The sequence below is a fragment of the Charadrius vociferus genome, unplaced genomic scaffold (genome assembly GCF_000708025.1).
Source record: "Charadrius vociferus isolate BGI_N301 unplaced genomic scaffold, ASM70802v2 scaffold19, whole genome shotgun sequence".
Taxonomy (NCBI): domain Eukaryota; kingdom Metazoa; phylum Chordata; class Aves; order Charadriiformes; family Charadriidae; genus Charadrius; species Charadrius vociferus.
Genome location: NW_009650173.1, coordinates 3026540 through 3040815, shown reverse-complemented (window position 1 = coordinate 3040815; position 14276 = coordinate 3026540). Strand labels below are relative to the sequence as shown.

Here is a 14276-nt window from a genome sequence, read left to right as displayed (position 1 = left end):
TTGTTTTTGAAAAATTCTCACCCCCAAAACATTGCAAGTGAAGATGTTTGTACAACTGCACTGGTACTTGCACTCCCCAAAGCCAAGCATAATAGGGAGAAGCTGCTGCGTAGCTTCCCCCACACTAACGTGTCAACATGCCTCATGTTAAGTTAAATGTCTTATTGCTTCAATATTTACATCCCTTTTGACTGAAGATTTCCAGTCATGCCAAATATTATGATGGCACTCTTTTATTAATCAGATTTCTAGGTTGGGCGCAATCCAAATCAAAATAAAGACTACAGAAGTTCATGAGTAGGCAACAAACTATTGGCCACATTCTACTAGTAGAAATGACAAGAGCCTTAAAAAGGAGAATTGTACCAAGAAACAATCCATATTTATTAAAGTTAAATCCCAGCAGTTAAAACACCAAAACCATGTAGAAAAGTTACCTTTTGCCATTCAAGTTCCTGTTTCTCTACAACAATTTTACTTATTTGATCTTCATAATTAATCTCTGTTTCCTAGTTAAAAAAAAAAAGAAACAATTTATAAAAGATAATACCTGCAAACCAAACACCACCATAATTTCTGTATTCATACTCTTCTTCCTGTACAGTCCAGTACACAGAACAGTATGTGCCTGCACACTGCACAGCAAAAGAGGAGACAAAAGCTCTCTGTATGTGGTAAAACAGCAGATGAGTTCAGCTGTTTTGGTCATAAAATTTGCCAAATAACTTAGATTGAAACGCACAGCAAAAGATTAGGAGCTAGGATTGTAGCTCTTTTAATTAGCAGGAAGAGTTCCCATTTCCTATATATTCTCTTCTGCATCTTGCAACAAAACCAGAATCAAAGGGAATAAACCAGACTTGACTTCACACTTGAAAACTGATTGAATATTCTGATGAACCAAGTCAAAATACTGAGATGAAGAGAAATTCAGCAAGCTGCAATAAGCGCTTCAAGAATCAATTGTTAGTCAATGATACAGCTAATCATGGTTAATGAGTCAGAATCTTTGGGACATCTTAATTATTCAACTCAAAGCATTTGAATCTTAATTCTTTTTGACATTTGCCAGGAAAACTGAAAGTTTGTGTCAGCAATTACTTGTTATTGTGGAAAAAGTGAAATATTTGTCATAACCTTCTGTGCCAAGGAGCCTGCTGACCTACCAGATAAAAGCAAGAAGTTAAAAAGAAGTCAGGGATAATCAACACGTATTTTTGATAAGATGAGCTACCTGAAAATCTGAGAACTCTAAAGTTTCTTTCACAATCCAAAAGATGGACTAGTAACAGGAAGGTGTATTACATTTCCTGCTCTTGCAGAAGCACTTTGTCAAGAATCAAACTATTACTGTGATAATAAATGAGACTTACCTGCTGATAATCACAGTCGCTAAAAATTTATGGAAAATTTCCTGAAATATTCTGGTATTAAAGTTAAATTTCCTAACTGGAATCAGCTTCCCTTTTGAGTCAAATTTTTATGAACACCAGCCTTCCTTTACAGATACAACACTCAAAGGAAGAATAACAGGTTCCCCTATCAAACACTCATGACTTCTTCCAAGAAGAGTATTTTGGTTTTTGATGTATATCATAAGCAATTCACTGCTGTCCTGTTATTGCATACAGTCGAAATCATGAATATCCTTTAAAGACCTAGAAAGCTACACTAATGCGTTGCTCCGTGCTTCAGAAGGCTGATTTCCTGCCTTTTCTCTGCAGACTGATGAACACCTTGAAAAAGTGACCACATTAAGGTAAGATTGACTTCTCTTTGATGTGTTGGAGCATTAGTAACATTTATTGAGGTCTTGTGTTGGACACACTCCACAAGGGCCAAAGCGACTGTGTGAGGGTAAAAGAGTACTCCCAATACCTGAACTGTGTTCTGTGTACTACTGTGTATTGATATATTATGCGCACCTTCATGCTTTTTTGGGTTCAACTTCCCCACTCCAGTTTAAAACCTGCATTCTAAATTAATGAAAAAATAAGCACTCTTGAAATGACTCACACCACAACAGACAACTGCAAAAGAAGTGGCTATAATCCTCAGGGAAACAGTAACAACTCAAAAAAAAAAAAAAAACATTTGTGGATCTCTCTAATAAAAAATTAAAAGCGGGCCACAAAAAGATTATTCTCTTTATATTGGGTTTTAAGTAAAATTCTGCTGAATTGCAATACCATGAATGAATATTACTTACCGTAAGAAAAAAAAAAAAAAAAACAAAAAAAACAAAAACAAACAACCTCTGGATGAAGTAATAAATTTTCTGAAATAGTGAAAGAGCAAACTGAGGGTCTTTCTCCTTCCACAGTGAAGCAGATGATACAAATGTTTTGGCAAAGAATAAAGTATGCTGCATCTTTAAGGAATGCAGTTCTTTCCTAAACCCAGTACAAATGAGTGTGCCAAGTTTTTGATGCAAGGATATTTACAACTCTTCAACAATTTGTGCAAAACTGTTTTAAAGAAGATTTTGCAACCCTTGCTCAGCTAGTATAGTATTTCATCCATAGTCCCACAGTACTTTCCATAGAAACAAAATGGCAAAATTCGTCCCAAGGTGATTTAAATTTGGGTTTTGACATTGACATCTTTTACAGGTTTTAGGGTCAAAACCGACTTCCTTGATTAACAGGGAGTTTACAGACACATGTGCGGACAGAAACAACACACGTTTCTATCCACAGGAGGCTACCCCTAAGCATTTCAAGAGTTACTTGCAGGATCTGAAAATATGCCTTTCGCACGTGAATTTTACATACAAAATACTGAATATACATTTAAAATTAAAATTTGGCTCACAGAGAACTAGAGAAAAGTTCTTTAGTTTTGCTTCTCTAATATGTACCAACAGAATAAAGACCTAAATATTTTACGTGCGTTATGGTAAAAATAAATAAATAAAAATTTAAAAGATTATCAATACTTTCCAGTTCTGCTTTAACAAATAGTACTTTGGCGTTGCAATGAATTTGTTTTCTGATACTAATCTATAAGTACTGAAAGCAAATACATCCCCCTAACTTCTCTGGATTGATAAAAACAAATGAGGTTGGCTTACAGCTTCTTATAGAAGTGCAATCTTAAGCAATTTATGCCACTAAGCAACAAACGCTATTAGAATTATATATTACTAGCAAAAGCATTATTCAAAATTGTAAGAAGTAAGGATTATAAGAGTAAATTACTCCTAAACTAATCCAAATGCACTGCAGTAGTATTCTTCCTTAACTCTTGACTACAAACTTCTACGAGTCCCCTGTACAGGCCCTAGCATATGTAAGGGTATTTCACAGATAAAACCAGAATTTTGATCCAGTGCACAACTAAACAGGGAGAAGGAGGTAGCCAGCTATCTCATGGATCAGATCGAGCCTCAGGAAACCCAAGTATCTGTACCAGTGCAACAGAAGCAACAGTGACATGTTGCTGCAGGAGATGTAGCACGGACTTAGATCAACATAATGGACAGCAAAACTGCCCCCAGAATACTTGAAGTGCCTGCACAATTCAGTCCTAATATGCTTTTTCATAGCATGCTAGCTAATTTTTCAAGTATATATTTTAAAAACATGCAAACTAATCACACTGATTACTGCATTTCTTCAGCTTCTATGCATATAACTGTCTCTCTTTTCTTTGTAAACTCATCTAGTTTGGTGTATTTGTTATAAGCCAAAAGCTCAAGTTTAGAGCATTTACAAACCGAACTTCAAACTGCAACTAGCATCAGAAAAGAAACACTGCTATGAAAATAAAGCAGTAACAGAGATTAAAAAAGCTTAACATATGCACTGAGTTTCTGACCTCACTAAAATTTATGACAAATATATCACTAATTTCAATGGTTGTTGGAGATCAACAAGTATCTATCCATATTAAACTTATGAAGAAATAAAGGGAAAAGAATGTAATGTTTTAAATGGGAGCAACGTAGCAGATACTAGTGTTACAAATTCTTGACAAAGAAAACTTCAATTCAAATAGACTGGGCTTATCGAAATGCAGTAGTTACCTAAATGAAACCAAGCCTTTGGTGTATACAAAAAGTTTAGTAAGAAACAACAAAAAGATTTTATAAACAATGGAACTGGCAGACTATTTGTAATCAAGCATATACATATTTTAAAATTGTAGTGGTGTAAGTATTTTAAATCCTAATGCCAACACTGAAAATAAAATACAGAAATACATTGTTGTGCAGATACTTAAAATTCTATAATTGTTCTAAGAAATATCATGTTAAAATTTAAGACATTTATAATTGTTAACTCCCACATCCATACCGAAAACTTTACATTTAACTAAATAAATACAATAACACAAGTTTGAAAACTGCATTAAATCCCATTGTGAGCCCTTTGCTTTGAATACTAAAGAGGATAAGAACCAAAGTTCTAAGTGAACACCACTCCTCCAACTTACTCCCAACTTATAAAGGAAACTCTGGAAGCTATCAAAAATGTGTATACATGTAACTACTGTTGAAAACAATAAACATCATAAATACTTAAACTGAAAATGACAATTACATGATAAAAATGTTCTCATGTGAAACAGCTAACAATTATAAGCCTTATCCATCATTTTTACTTCCTTCAAAGGACATTTATAGTTTACCCATTTTGAATTGAAAGCTTTTAAAACTTGTGTGAAGCACTTTTTTTTTTAGAAGTTCCACCAGCTGTTTAATAAGACAAAAACATTTTTGTTATACTGAGGAGAATAACATTGTATATAACTTTGATGAGGTATCAAAAAACCACAAAACCTTACAAGTGTTCATTTTTTATTAGATGCCTTAGGACTACATGGATTTAAGTGTTTTTATAAAAAAGACTACCATAACAATAAAAGAGGAGTAATTTGATGGTTTATTTACTCGTTATAACCTTTAGAAAGTGTCATGCCTTCTTTAAAGTGTTTGCTTCAGGCTGTAGTTTTACAAGATGGGCTGTGGATTGGTCAAGCCCCCTCGATTCTTGACCCTGAACAGATTTAGGAACACAGTACAGCTGGCTCTTGTCCAAGCAGCCAAAAGTGCTGCTAGGTACTTTTATTATCTTTTTCAAACTCATAATCTACCTCCTACAAAATTGCACGTCCAATTTCCCATGCAGGTCAATCAAATAGTACTCACAGAAACTACAGTTTCTGATTGTTTCATACTATAATTAGAGTAGCCTTCGTGAACTAAATAGTCCAGTACAACTTTTAGTAGACTGCATGGATATTCTTCTTAAGATTTGTTCCCAGGACCAATGTTAATAAGAAAGAAAATATTTATAACAGCTTTATTCTGACTTTAGTTCCTGATACATTTTTGGATCTTAATACTCATGACAGTTAATCAAAACCTTTAGGAAGCATATATTTGGAATTTATTCTCAAAAACTTTTAATTTTCAGAAGCAGACAAATAGAAATGTAAATCAACCACCTCTTTTCCTCAGAAAACTCTTATTGCTTTGTCCTTGATTTCACTGCAGATTGCTCTATATTTAAATAAATATCATCTATTTAAATATATTCCTTTAAATGCTTGCATTGATACTTATACTCTTCTCTCCAAGTAATCAGTTCCTAATCAAAAGCCACATTATTTGCTAACACAGAAGTTATTCAAGTCTAAGCAGTGTGCTAGCTTATAACACTGTTGTGTATGTCACAGTCATGAGATCCTTAAACTGCAGTACTGCTTATTCTTTTATATCCACCTTTTTTTTTTTCTTTTTTTAATATTCAGCTTTCCTTGTTTCCGTTATTTTGCTGAAAAGTACCCTAACTTAGGCAGAAAATCCAGTTATAAGACTGTTAGGATTTTTTATTCTGTTTCCCTTTCATTAAATTTCTTCACTTAATATCTCAAAAACCAATTTGCCTTTTGGGCCCAAGTGATGTTTCCAAATACTAACCTTATACTGAAACTTCCAATTTTCACCTCAATACTGAACTCCACTTGCCCATCTTATCTGTGAAACACTGCTAAATAGATGAGTTAGCTCTGCACACTTAGGTACATCTCTTCCATTCTGGAAGAGAACAGCTCAGGTATCCTGAGCTACAATGTGCTGTATGGTGCTATGCTGTGTGGTGCAAACCCATTCATACTTGCCGGAAAGCAGAAGTACATTTTAGGAATGGAAGACAGTAGTTAAGGGCAAGCAAAGCTCCTTCATGCCCTCCCTCTAAGAAAACCTAGAAATAGGCCACTGTGCTGAGGAGCTTGGATTACAACAGCCAAAGCCATAGCAAAGGTAGAGCAAGAGCAATGGAGATAAACTTGCTCAAATCGATCTGAAAGGAAGGGCACATCATCTCTGCAGCACCAGGGTGAGCTACAGCTTCTGAGAACAACTAGAAAAAACTCAAGGTGACTGTTGTTAGAGCTACAAAGTCTGTGTCATGACAACAGACATGATTCAGGATTTGCCTCTTTTAGCAAATAAGTACATAAATATCCTTCTTGTATTTTCTTTCTCAATGACTGCTCACTGGCCATCAGTGTGAAAGTGAGCAAGAACAAAAAGGAGGTCTAATTTACATCAGAACAGAAGGAGGCAGAACAGAAGACAAAGGGACAGAAACTAAGAAAAACAGGGAAAAGAAATACGGGAAAAAGAGCATTAGTCACAGGGAAGGAGACCAGAGTCAGTAACAGCGAAGTGATAGGACCAACTAGCCTCTAAAGAATATTCCTGTCCACAATATGGAACTGATTCCAGAAGTCTTGGGACCCCGCATTCCTGTGCTGTGAGCACAGATGTGAAATTCCCTGGCAAATCAGACATCTCATCCCCACTGTTGGTGGCTGATTCTAATACTACCCGCTATGTCAACATGCTCCTTTGGCTCAAGCAAGGGAGAAGTTTTACGTAGTGCTTGACAATAAATAGTAGGATGGTACCTATCAATAACAACAAGACAATATGGCTTCAATTAACAAAATTCAGGGTGGGGGTGGGTTGTCCAGGATTCTCAAAGGAAATATTTAAAGAATCCTATATTAAAATATTTATTTGAAGATAGAAAATGTTTTTATGGGTAAACTCAATGCCCTTTGCAACTCTAATGTTCTTTAATACAACATAGTTTTCTTTCATCGTAAAGAAAAATTACCTTGTGAGAAATGAGAAAAAAATTGAGAGCTGGAAAAAACATTTCTTAAAAAGTATTTTAGTTAAAAGATGGGTACTACCAAGTTATATCTATATCATAACTGCTCAAAGAGAAAAGAGCAAAATTTATTCTTTGTAATTTTTACTCAACAGAAGAGTATCAAATCTAATAAACTCAAGGCAAAAATGACAGAATCTATAGTATCAGCCAGATTTTGTGATGTTCCAGTTAACAGCAGAAAGAGCCTCAATAGATGCTTGTTTTCAGGTATGTAAACAGATCACTGAAACTTGTCTTCGGCACCAAAGTAAAACATTAGTAAAATTTTAAAATCATCACTAAGATTTATCTTTCTTGTGTTCATCTAATCAACACCTACACTGCTTCAACTACTGTTAAAAATACCCCTATCCCCAGGCTATTAGAATACATTTCTATGGGAGTAAGGAAGAATTTCCTTGGTTTCTTATGGTTACATGCTTTTCTGGCTAAGGACATTTTTTTGTATCTAGGACAAGAAAGCAAATAATTCAATACACAATATATGTGCTTTCTTGTCCTTGTAAACATTATCCTTAAACCTAAGGACAGTAGCCCTGTATGCACTGTACTTCAGAAAGCATTAAAGACTTCCAATTTGAGCTACTATGCTGCAACTTCATACTGTCAAAATTGACTATATTTATCCCTTAAGAAAAGGATCGTCTCTTCTTACTCAACAAAATTAACTCAGCTGATTACAGAGCAAGGCTGACAGACTTTGGAACAAGCGAATGGGATATCCACCACAAAAGAATCACTGGGCTGATGGGGCTTGATGAGTGGAAAAGCTAAACTAGCAAAAAAATAGAAGGACCTTCAAACTCTTTTGGAAAGTTAAGTAGTCCCTGTGGGGCAGGGGAAAGACTAATACAACTTTTTGTAACTTCTAAATACATACATATTAAGGCAATCCATATTAAGAAAAAAGACTCTATGAACAGCCAAAGGAACAGAGTGAAGCTGTATCCAGTAAAATAATTTAAGCACTGTATTGAACAGAATAAACATACACAGCTACCATTAAATGGGATTTCATCTGTAAAAGAGCAGAACAGTCACTTACTATGAGCAACTCCTCTCAATTATTTTTATTTTGAGAGTTTAACTACAGCTATATGTTCAACCAAGAAAAGTGAAAAATAGATTTGAAGTAACTCAGTGCATTATTTAAATAAGCATATTCAGAAAAATTAAATTTCTACCTTAAAATAGTATCTTATGGTATCAAGTATGGATTGTATCAGGTCTCTCAAAGTATTTTAATGTTCAATTGTTTCAAGAGTTTATTTTCTTATCCATCTAGCATTGCACAGATAATTTCACCTGCAAATTTATTTTTATTAATTTGAGTTTATACTGCAGTACAATCAACCATTCAAGGCAGTTTGTTAAACACAAAATACATGATAGTTCCTGTCCTGAAGAGACTTCTGTCTAAGTGACAAGCAATACCAACAATGGGAAGAGAAACAGAAGCAAACAGAGGTAAAATATCTTGTCTAAGGTCAAGCCACAGGTCAAAGACAAAATTGAGAGTAAAATCCACTATCCTTGCCTATACTGCCTCCATCGGGCTATCAGTCTACTGTGAGCCTCACAAGCAACTTGGAAAAGAAGTGGCAAAAGCAGTAAGAAACCAGCAAAACTTTAACTTTTACTTTGTTTTCTTATGCAGCAGATGACAGTTTAAATTAGTGTGTTTTGGTTTTGTCCATGGAAAAACTACCACAGTGCAAGACAAGCTCGGACTAAGTGCTGTATTTTGGTCTAAGCACTACCTTTCTCTCAGGGCTGATTAAAAATTTACATAATAACCTCATGTTGATTGAATAAAAGAGATTCATAGCTAAAATCCGGGGAGGAGTTTGTAGCTTTTTTTTTTTTTTTAAGAAAAAATATCCACACAGAGTTCTATTTAAAAAGATAAAAATGAAGGACACCAGCACAGCCATGTTGTTCTGTAACTCTTGCTTGTTCAAAATATTAATGTTTTATACTCAAAATTTCAAAGATACTAAGCAAGCAGCCCTGATTTGATTGTTAAAGCAAAGCAAATAACAAAAATGCATTCAGGGACACTTCAAGATTTCAAATTGACTAGCTGTAAAATGCTTAACTTTTTTTTTTAGCTTAAATTTCTAACTACAAACAGGTAAAAAAATAAATATATATTTTAGGGTGAAGGAAGGTACAGACGTTTTAGAAATTTAGAGCCATGTCTTAACTATGGAATTGGCTCTTGACATTAGCATGAATTTTGAAACTAAAAATACTTTTAAGCCAAAAAATTGCTCTCCCTCTTGAGGCAACCTTATATAAAATCACAATCTTGCAGTATAGCAGACACAGAACAGACAAAAAAAAAAACAAAACAAAAAAACCCCAGAAAATCCCCCGAAGATGAAACTCCCTGGCACTCTATAAACTTTTTAAGCACTAACCAAGTGCATTAAAAATGCAAAGTTAACAATGTAGATGGAATTCAACTAACAGGTCTTATAGGAAGAGTACACTCCAATTACTATAAAAGTTAAATTATTTAGTCTTTATTTTTTAATATAAAACCAGTTAGACTAGACTCAATACTACTATTTTAACACAAGTCTAGGGACCAGATGGTGGTGAATTTCAACAATACCGCACCAAGAAAGTAGGATCATGCAGCTTTTTTTTTGGATTTTTTTTTTTTTTATGGCAGTCATTCTTTTGTTTATGGTTTTTAAAGAGAGGATTATAGCATTTAACTTAGATCAAAATAAACATAAATCAAGCACGTCATCAATACTAATATTTTAAAAGTAATAATACACATCTTTTGAACAGGTCAAATTCATCAAATGCAGAAAGATATACTTTAGGTCTTTCAAAAAATACAACCGTTCAGAAACACTAAGGGGAGAAACAGAAACAAATGTTTACATACATACAACTGAAAAAGTAACCACAGAAAAATATAACTGAGAAATTAACCACAGCAAAACATAGCTGCCTTCAACAGTGCAGAAACAATTTTACCTTAGTACTACAAGATGATTCAACTCATATTTCAAAACAAAACACCCCCACCCCCCAATACTCAATATGATATTATTATAGGGCTCTAACTTAATAGTTTAGTGATTTAAGAATGGTGAATTAAAGTGGATTTGGTTATCACAGTAGCTTTTTGCCCTTTTAGGTAATTCTGAAAAGCACAGGTAAACAGAAAAAATAAGTCAAAATCACTGCCTTCCTGGCAAATGGTAAATCAGCTGATGAAATGAGAAAGACTTACGGAATTGGCAATGACTTCAATTCTGTCTTTCCTTTTTGTTTCAAAGGCTGCTCTTAAAAAGAAGAGCTACAATGATATACAAAAGTTTAATGTCGATCATTTTTGTCAATAGCCTGGTGACAAACTGTAGCCACTTTGTACGTTATTACAGGAAAGCCAAATTAATTCCCATGCAACCCTGTTGTCTTTGTGGTGTCTACTGAGAAATTTCTAGTACAGGCACTGCCTAAACCCATGATATTTTTAAACAAAATCCTGGTTGGTCAATTACTTAAAATATAGCATGAAGTTTACCCACACTTATGCAGCATTTTCTAAGATTACATACAAGGAGACAGAAATAAGACAAAGAAACACTGAAAACAATAAAACATATTTACCCTTCTTATACGCAGTTCTTCTATTGCCTCCAACAAACTTGTTTTAAAGTCTAACAGTCGAATGGAAAGTAATGTCTCTGATGGACTTCGAAGAGTAGAGTCAAGTGCCTGTGCTTTAAAATCTTCATCCATTCTTCAAACTTGTTTCTGCAAAATAAAAATATGTATTTCCCTCCAGTTTATCTTTAAGAGAATATTCAAACTGTAAAACTTGCAAATGTGGAAGCAAATTCTTTTTGCAAAGAGTAAAAATACCAGTTATAACCGCTATACAATTAACAATATTTTCATTTTAAATTAGTGTGTGATATTGTAAAAGAAAACAAACAACTTTATCATTAATTCACCACGTTAATTTGTTTTTCTTCTTTATTTTTGGCTTGGTTTTAGTTTTAAATACAGACTGTGATGAGCATGAAAAAGTACAGGTTTTTTTTTTTTTCCAGACCTACTGCCCTGCACTGGCATGAAGGTACTGCAATTAACACATCAAGCCGTGAAAAAGTAACTACCTGCCTTCAAGATTTAAAAAAAATAATCACAAAACAGGCTCAATCTTAAAGGAGACCTTCAGACAGGCTTAAAATTATGAACTAAAGGTAATATTCATGGTTTCTGCTTCTGAATTTTAACAGGAAAACTTTTTGGTTCTAGTCCCACAAAACAAAGTATCAAAATATTTTACTCTAAGCTAGCGACGTCAACTGTTGTCAAGCAAGGAGTTATGATAACATAAGACCCATGTGCCTCTGTAGGGACAAAGCACGTTTGTTAGTGACATCGGAGATGGTATTTCAGCTGTACTTCCCAGATTATATTTTTTTTAATCTTGAGACTGAATTTCCACCAGCCCACTAGAATACATAATTCTATCTCTTCCCAGAGACACCCAGTGTGTGTTTCTGGACTAAGAATTAAAGAGGTAGAGCACAGGAGTTATGACTGACCTGGCCACTGCCACAGAACCCTTAGGAAGGAATTCCTGCAGGAAGAACAGAGACCTGGTCTGTATCACGGGGCCATAACAACCACAAATCAGGGCTTACCACTTTTTCTGCTGTTGTCTAAATAAAACCCTAACATAGATCAAATTTAAGCTGCTTGGTCATGGATAATAGATTGTTTCCCTGCTTAGTTGCCCCACCACAGAAGTTATTCTAAGTTCCTGAAATCATGGTTTTGCTAAAAAGAGGGAAATCGGGCTCATTTTTGTCTTCCATCTTAAAAGATATGACTAGTACTGAACTTTTCAATATGAAATATCTGTATAAGTTCTTTTGTCAGTGTCAAAACATGTATGTTTGAAGGACTTTTGAAGAGGCAGCAAATAAAAGTCTGAGTAAGAGCCACGTACAAACATGTACCACTTCAGGCAACAAATCTGTTTTGTCAATGTGCCAACATGAATCAGGCATTGTGCAGCCAATCTGCATACATTTTAGACACAGTTTAGGCCTAGTTTTTGGTTTGTGTCATGTCCGTGTCCCCCCACCCCCTCCCCAAAGTCAAGCATTAGGATAAAAAAAAAAAAAAACATGCTACTATTTTATTTTTTTTTAGCCAAGGAATTTAGAATTGATGAAGTCAGACCCTCCCAAATGCAAATACAATGTTAAGACATGATGCATGCTCTAATTCTATTGCTGCCAGCTGACATTACAGGTTCGGAGTTGGGGGATTCTACAGGGATGAATTTCTGCCAGACAGTACTGCTACCAAATGGAGAATCCTGCTAGCCTGTGTTAATGCAGGGGTGGTGGTGGTGGAAATAAGAATGCTTGTGAAAATCTTGACACAGAAAAAGGATGGCATAACTCTGGGCTTCACCCTACAAAGGCAGGTACACTTCAGGAAGTGCACTTTGGTTATGAAATAACCATTCAAGTGATCTGGTAGAAGAATGTGTATTAACTGATACACACTGGGGTTTGTAATTTTCTTTCCCATCACAGAAGCACTTTCTCAGGAGGATATTTTCAAACCAATGCTATACTCTCAGGGATGGAAGAAAATGGGCCTCAGGCATCCACGGGCGTTCTCCCAGCTCACTGATCCCAGCAGGAGCACTTGACAAACAAGGCTTCACCTCATGCAGGAAGGATAAAGGCTTTTCTGAGTGAAGCTCATTGAGTCTTCACCCACCCCTTCATTGTGAAAGTACTATTTTCTCATAGGCAATTTGTACTCAGACTGCTTTTCCTGAGACTGCTTCAGAGCCTGAAGCTGAAAACTGCAAGGTACAGTATTGTTACGTGTGCTCCCTCTCCTCCTCCTCCAAGCTGAGTGCGAGACACCTCTGTGGTCTCTTCCACCACAGAGATCAAAGAACATTGTTACCTGCCAAATAGTTTACACTATGCTTGACTAGAAACAAAAAAGAGACAACATATAAAGTTACAAAATTAAACACTTCAAAAATATCAGCCACATACTGACAAAATGCCTATTTTCAATATCACACACAAATACAATTGTCTAGAGCTACTGTAAAGACATAGGATAACTAATAAATGTCCTTTGACACAGAAAATATATAAAAAAAATCTTGTGTAATCAAAGATACGCCCAAATAGATGCATTTTACTTTACCAACTGGTATTTGTCAGAATACCTGTAAAATAACAAAAAAATTTTAGAGCATACATAACAATCTAAAAGTTAAAGTAAAAATTATTAAAGTTCCTATTTTGAAGCTTTTACTGCATTTGCTTTCTTAGTACTTGTTTTATGTTTAACAAAATAAGGACAAAAAATTACTTTTTAAAAAGCACATTATAAAATCCATTTTAACACAATTTTAAGTGTCATAAAGGGCTTTACATCTTTGAAAAGCACTTATTAAAAATTACATCTTAAATACCCTACACTCGAAAGTAAGTTAGCCTATAAGCCTGATAGGGGTCAGGGTAATAACACAGAATGAACAAATTACACTGTCATTCCACTTAAATTATTTAAGTTATTTAATTTGACCTGTAGATAGTCTCTTGTCTTCTCATCATGCCTGACTTTTAAGTGGGAGGTCTTCATTCATGATGATCCTTTAATGGAAGCAAAGCTTTCTCCATTTAACCCATGGTGTTATCAATCATGTACAGGGATAAATGAGGCTGTAAGATTTTGCCAGTATCACAAATGACACTGTGACCTGAGGCCAACATCTTTATTTGCTTCTCCAGTGATTCACTTCAGCAGATATTAACCAATTTTATAATCCATGAAAGGCAAAATTAAAGGACACCATCCATAAAACAGAATAATTCCTATCAGCAACAAAGTGATGTCTGTATTATCTTATAAATTATATGGCCATACAGTGTGGTAATGTAATGAAGTAAAGATGGTAATAATCAAATGCCTAGGGCAAATGCTAATATGCATTTAATCACACAGCATGAAGCCATTTGTCACTACACTTGAATGCATGTGTACATAAAATACATGAGTCAC

At 34.8% G+C, this 14276-nt stretch overlaps 1 protein-coding gene across 1 annotated transcript in view; it reads right to left on the bottom strand.

Moving 5' to 3' along the window:
* CCDC73 (coiled-coil domain containing 73) overlaps positions 1-10958 on the bottom strand; it is a 57581-nt gene extending 46623 nt beyond the window's left edge. The window contains exons 1-2 of the mRNA XM_009892700.1: positions 10827-10958; positions 438-509 (exon numbers count right to left, since the gene is read on the bottom strand). Coding sequence (XP_009891002.1) covers positions 438-509; positions 10827-10958 — 204 coding nt within the window. The remainder of the gene's footprint in view (positions 1-437; positions 510-10826) is intronic.
* Between the last annotated feature and the right edge of the window lie 3318 nt (positions 10959-14276).